The 5322-nt window shown below is 46.5% G+C and overlaps 1 protein-coding gene across 1 annotated transcript; it reads left to right on the top strand.

The window, feature by feature from the left end:
* The first annotated feature begins 280 nt into the window (after nucleotides 1–280).
* LOC147635440 (uncharacterized) lies at nucleotides 281–1792 on the top strand. Its single transcript, XM_086802191.1, has one exon. The coding sequence runs from the start codon at nucleotides 296–298 to the stop codon at nucleotides 1490–1492; it is 1197 nt and encodes a 398-aa protein (XP_086658317.1). The 5' UTR covers nucleotides 281–295; the 3' UTR covers nucleotides 1493–1792.
* The last annotated feature ends 3530 nt before the right edge of the window (nucleotides 1793–5322 follow it).

The raw sequence follows: 5322 nt of genomic DNA, 5'->3' as shown, positions 1-5322 counted from the left end.
ATGAAATGGTCGTAGTGCGTATGAGACGACAGAATCGATTGCATGGGGTAATGTACGTGATTTGGGTCGGTCACTGAAACTAGGGAGCATCGTTGTCCGGACGCGCGTATGAAATGCTCGTACAACATAATCCATTGGTTATCCATGGTTATAGAATGCATCCATGGTGTAATGTACCTGATTTGGGTCGGTCACTGAAACTAGGGAGCATCGTTGTCCGGACGCGCGTATGAAATGCTCGTAGTGCGTATAAGACGACAGAATCGATTGGGATCTTCGATTCATTTGGATTCCAATGTCGTCGTTGGACTGGCCGCCGGAGGGCGTCGGTGGGAAGCAGAAGCTTTCATACGCCGCCGCCGGCGGTGATGAAGCAGAAGACAAAGGCCTCTTATCTTCTATTGAACGCCTGAGCGACGACGAGCTCGGCCATATCATGAGGAGGGTCTCCAGCAGGGTGGACCGTAAGGCATGTGCACAGGTGAGCCGGCGGTGGCTCCGCCTTGAGGGCTTCACCCGCGCCAGCCTTCACATCCTAGACCCCTACCTCTTACACCAGTTCCTCCCGCGCTTCCCTTTCCTGCTCCACCTCGAGGGCCGCGGCCTTTGCGACGCCGACTTGGCTCTTGCCGCCCGTGCCTGCCCCCGCCTGCAAACCCTCACCGTCACCCTCCCGAAGTCCAGAGACCTCGTCTCCCTCAACTTTTCCGAGGAATATGAGTATGACGCCATTGGTGACGATGGCATCACTGCCATGGCCGCAGGTTGCCCCGACCTCCAGCGAGTCTCCCTTCGATCGTGCCAGGGCATTGGCAATGTCGGGGTTGCTGCACTTGTGAAATTTTGCAGCTTTCTGACGTCTCTGGACCTCTCCAGGTGCATTAAGGTGTCTGATATAGGGTTGGAGGCCATTGCTGAGGCGAGCTGCTTACAGGCCCTCCTTCTGAAAGGTTGTACAAGGGTGACAGATGTAGGCCTCGGCTTCCTTGCATTAGGAAGAGCAGGTTTAACTCTCAATAAATTGGATCTTTCAGAATGTGACCGAATAACTGATCATGGCATGGATTTTATCCGGCAAATGCCTTCTATGCAGATCCTTTACCTACCTGAATGCGGCCCGAGAATCACTGACATGGGCGGCATTGTGCTTGCCACCATCACATCTCTACAGAAACTCAACCTAGCTTGGCTGATCAATGTATCAGATTCTACCATCCTTGCCATCTCAGAAAACTGCCAAGACCTCAGAGAACTTGTTATCACAGGCTGTGAACTAGTCACAGGATTCGGAGTGCGCAGCTTTTTTCAACACAAAGCCTTGCAAGCATTCGAGTTGGCAGCATGCTATAACATCTCCAGTGATGATGTTGAGGAGATGGCTATCAGATGCTCCACGTTGGAATACCTTGGTTTGGACAGGCGTTTGCGGCAATGGATTTCTGTAGGATCACTGAAGCTTATTGAAAGCAAGTGCAAAGTAGAGTGGCTGTGATGGAGACGAGCAACTTCTATGTGCATGTGCATGTGCATGGTTGTACATAAGGTGAGGATTACACCACCAGGTATACTTTGCCCCTTCAATGTCAATAGTCCATGATTCAAGATTAGTTAAGAATTTTCCAGCTTCATTTCACGAACCTAGGATGCTCTTAGAGATTGCTTCCTTGATTTGCTTTTACGATTCTGTATTCATATCTTTTCTAACATTCAGAAAAAGTCGATTCTTAATAAATCTCCTCTACATGAAGGTTTCAAAACGCCTTCCAAGTTTGTTTGCCTTGACAATTTGGTGGCACACTCCTTTGCATTTAAATGCTGGGATCTTTCAGATTTAAGCTTTGTTATAATTGCCTAATTCATGCTCCATTTTTTCATGCGCTGCAATACTTTATAGAGTTTTTTCATGAGCTTGGTGAAGCAGGGAGGGGAGAAGGAATTCTATATTAGACTATGAAAGTTTATGCTCACATGCATCAGTCCTCAGATGCATGTGTTGTGAATATGGCGGCCATGTACAGGGTAAGGCCGAAGGTAGGGTTTAATATTTTACATTCTTCTGGTAGCTTTAATTCATAAGAAACCTCACCTACCTTTCTAAGTAATGTGAAAGGATCACAATACCTAGGAGATCAAGATTTCAGTATCATGTACCTGTAAAGACTTTATCATCCTTACCCTTCTATGATGTAGGTTCACATGTAACACGCATAAGCTTATAGTACTTGATAAATTCTTTCAGCCCTTGCTTCTTGACGATGAATAGCACAATGTAGAGAAGATAAGAGTGCAAAGAGAGATGCACAATATTGGGTCCCAAATTACCCTCTGTAGGGTCCCCACGTATAGTGTATGTGCTTTATTGAATGAGTTGATTGATAGAGTGTTGACTGTAATAACCAAGATTGAATTGACTTGGATACCTTCCCTTGGCTGAGATAACATTCAGCCTGAAGATAGTCCCTTGATCTAGTCCTTATTGCTGCTATAAATAACAATCCAGTCATAAATAGACAATAACCTTGGATTTGTTAAATCTGAATCCTAGCCACCTGAATCTGCCTACACTCCCTAACCCTGCTTTAGTGCTAGGTACATAACATTCCTCCCCACTTAGGACATTTCCACTCTTGGAAATAAATGAAGGAGAATCCACCTACTCGCATCAATTGTCTTCGAAATCTTTTATACTTGTCTATCAAATCCACATAGCCATGTATCAAGGAACCAACTCAACCAAAGCTACTGTTCCTCCAACATATGACAGTGGAAACAAGACAAAAAAAAATAGAACCTCTTCAAGTCCTTGAAGAACATAAACCATCCTTCAATCCTCCAACTCCTCATGGAATTGAAACATGAATCCACTGAGGCAAATATTTGCTAGCTGTAACATGATATCCATCCTTTTTAGGATCTGGTAAATCATCGTACCCAGGGAATATCATACCTCCCTTTCAAAGGCTCCTAACTATCAGGCACCACAATTGTATCTCTTCAAGCTATCAAAGTTTGAGGGAATCTGGGTTTTAACCCAACTCCTACCACATATATTCTAGCTATTGCCAGAACCATATGCACCGTAGTACCATAAGCGAACTTGACCATAGGGATGTACTTCTTGAAAGAGTGCACAGAGCGGAAGCAGACTGGCACTAGAATGTGCTGAACAGAGAGTGCAAGAGAGAGAGATATGGAGCAAACTATGCTGAATATACTAAACCAAAATAGTCCCAAGCAAGAGACAGTGTTAGTCTCATAAGTGAGGGAGCAAATATGTACAAGACTGAATGAAAAATGAGAGGCCAGCACCCACTATTTATAGTGGAGAAGTGCTAGCCGACTGGAGCTCATAAATAGGCTGAGTGGAGCTGTTGGACATGGCCGACTGGAAAAATGCCAGAATGGCTAGGAAAAATCCCAGAAAAATAGTAAAAAGGGGTGGCCAGCCCACAAGCAAGGGCCATACAAAAGGGGACCAAATGGGCACCATAAAAGAGCAGAAACTGGGGATGTAAGTACTAACACCCCCTCTCAGCACCAGATGCTAAACAAACTCCGAGAATCTGAAGATGAGGAGCCAAGGAAGCCTGAGAAACCGGCTTGGTGAACAAATCTGCAGCATTCTCCGCGGAAGGACAATACTCCAAACGCAAATCTCCAGCAGCAAGAACCCGTTCACGAACATAGTGATACCGAATCTCAATGTGTTTCATACGAGCATGAAACATAGGGTTCTTGGCGATGGCGATGCAACTCTGATTGTCACACCAAAGAAGAGTAGATCCGGTTGGAGGACAGCCGAGCTCCTCCAATAATCTCCGCAACCATATCGCCTCACATGCAGCATAACAAACTGCACGGTACTCCGCCTCGGTAGAGGAAAGCGCCACAGTAGGCTGCTTTTTACTGCTCCAAGAAATGGCTCCAGACCCAAGTGAAAAAACACAACTAGTCGTTGAACGCCGTGTATCTGGATCTCTAGCCCAGTCTGAGTCAGACCATCCAACAAGAGTGCGTCCTTGGCCATAAAAGATGCCAAAATCTAGAGTGCCACGCAAGTACCGAAGAACTCTGAGAGCGCACCGCCAATGCTGCTGACGGGGTTTGGATGAGAAGGAACTCAATAAACTGACTGCGAAGCATATGTCCAATCGGGAGTAGGTCAACCATACCAAACAACCGATGAGAACCCGATACTGTCCCTGATCAGTCCCTGGAGAAGCATCAAGTGAAGAAAGCTTCTCACCAATATCCATAGGAGAAGATACTGGTTTGCACCCAGTCATCTGAAATCTGTCGAGAATATCCCGAGTGTACTTCTGCTGAGAGAAGAAAATGCCCTTCGAGGTCTGCCAAATCTCAAAGCCAAGAAAATAATGCCAGATCCGTCATCTCAAACTTTGTCTCCAAAGCATCCATAACAGAACGGATCCGCACAGAATAAGAACCTGTAAAGATGAGGTCATCAACATAGACCACAATGATAACAATCAACCCTCTCTCAAGGAGGATATAAAGGTTCGAATCTGCATGAGAACGGCGCAGGTCGAGCTTCTGAAAGAACTCATCAATCCGTTGGTACCAAGCCCGCGGAGCCTGCTTTAGACCATATAAAGCCTTCTTCAGCCAGTACACATGATCCTGTTTGCCCGGAACAACAAATCCTTGCAGCTGATCAATATAACCCTCCTGTGTAAGCTCTCCATTCAAGAAAGCCGACTTGACGTCCATCTGGAAAACGGGCCATCTATGATGTCCTGCAAGTGCAAGAACGGTGCGAATGGTAGTCATCCGGGCCATCGGAGCGAAGGTCTCATCGAAGTCGACACCAGGGCGCTGAGCATAACCCTTGGCAACCAACCTCGCCTTGTGCTTGTCCAAGTTGCCATCAGCTCGGAACTTTGATTTGAAAATCCAACGCACACCAATCACCTTACGCTGCAGAGGCCGAGGCACCAAAATCCAAGTGCCATTCCGTTCGATAGCATCTAGCTCTGTCTGCATAGCATGACGCCAAGACTCATGTGAAAGAGCCTCGTCTACAGAAGTGGGATCAGAAGGACCATTAATGATTGTAGCCATAAGAGCATAATTAACAAACATGTTGCCCTCATGAATTTGTTTCCCTGTAACTCTGGAAGAACGCCGAAGAGAACCAGGCAGAGGAGCAGAAGGAAGCTCACGTAACCCAGAGTCACGAACTGTCTGATAATACCAACCAGGTACAGATAAGCTCGAACTCGCCGGAGGAGGAGAAGGGTCATCATCATCTGACTGAGAATCCTCAGCTGGAGGTGTAACAGTAACAGCGGGAGGAGGAGG

The sequence above is a fragment of the Cibotium barometz genome, chromosome 9 (genome assembly GCF_041138505.1).
Source record: "Cibotium barometz isolate CiBa-2024 chromosome 9, ASM4113850v1, whole genome shotgun sequence".
NCBI classification, from domain to species: Eukaryota; Viridiplantae; Streptophyta; class Polypodiopsida; order Cyatheales; family Cibotiaceae; genus Cibotium; species Cibotium barometz.
The sequence above is the reverse complement of the archived record's forward strand: the minus strand, read 5'-3'. Positions and strand labels throughout refer to the sequence as shown.

Bases quoted from the DNA above. Each gene is read 5' to 3' on its own strand.
- LOC147635440 (XM_086802191.1), top strand. From the start codon at position 296: ATGTCGTCGTTGGACTGGCCGCCGGAGGGCGTCGGTGGGAAGCAGAAG.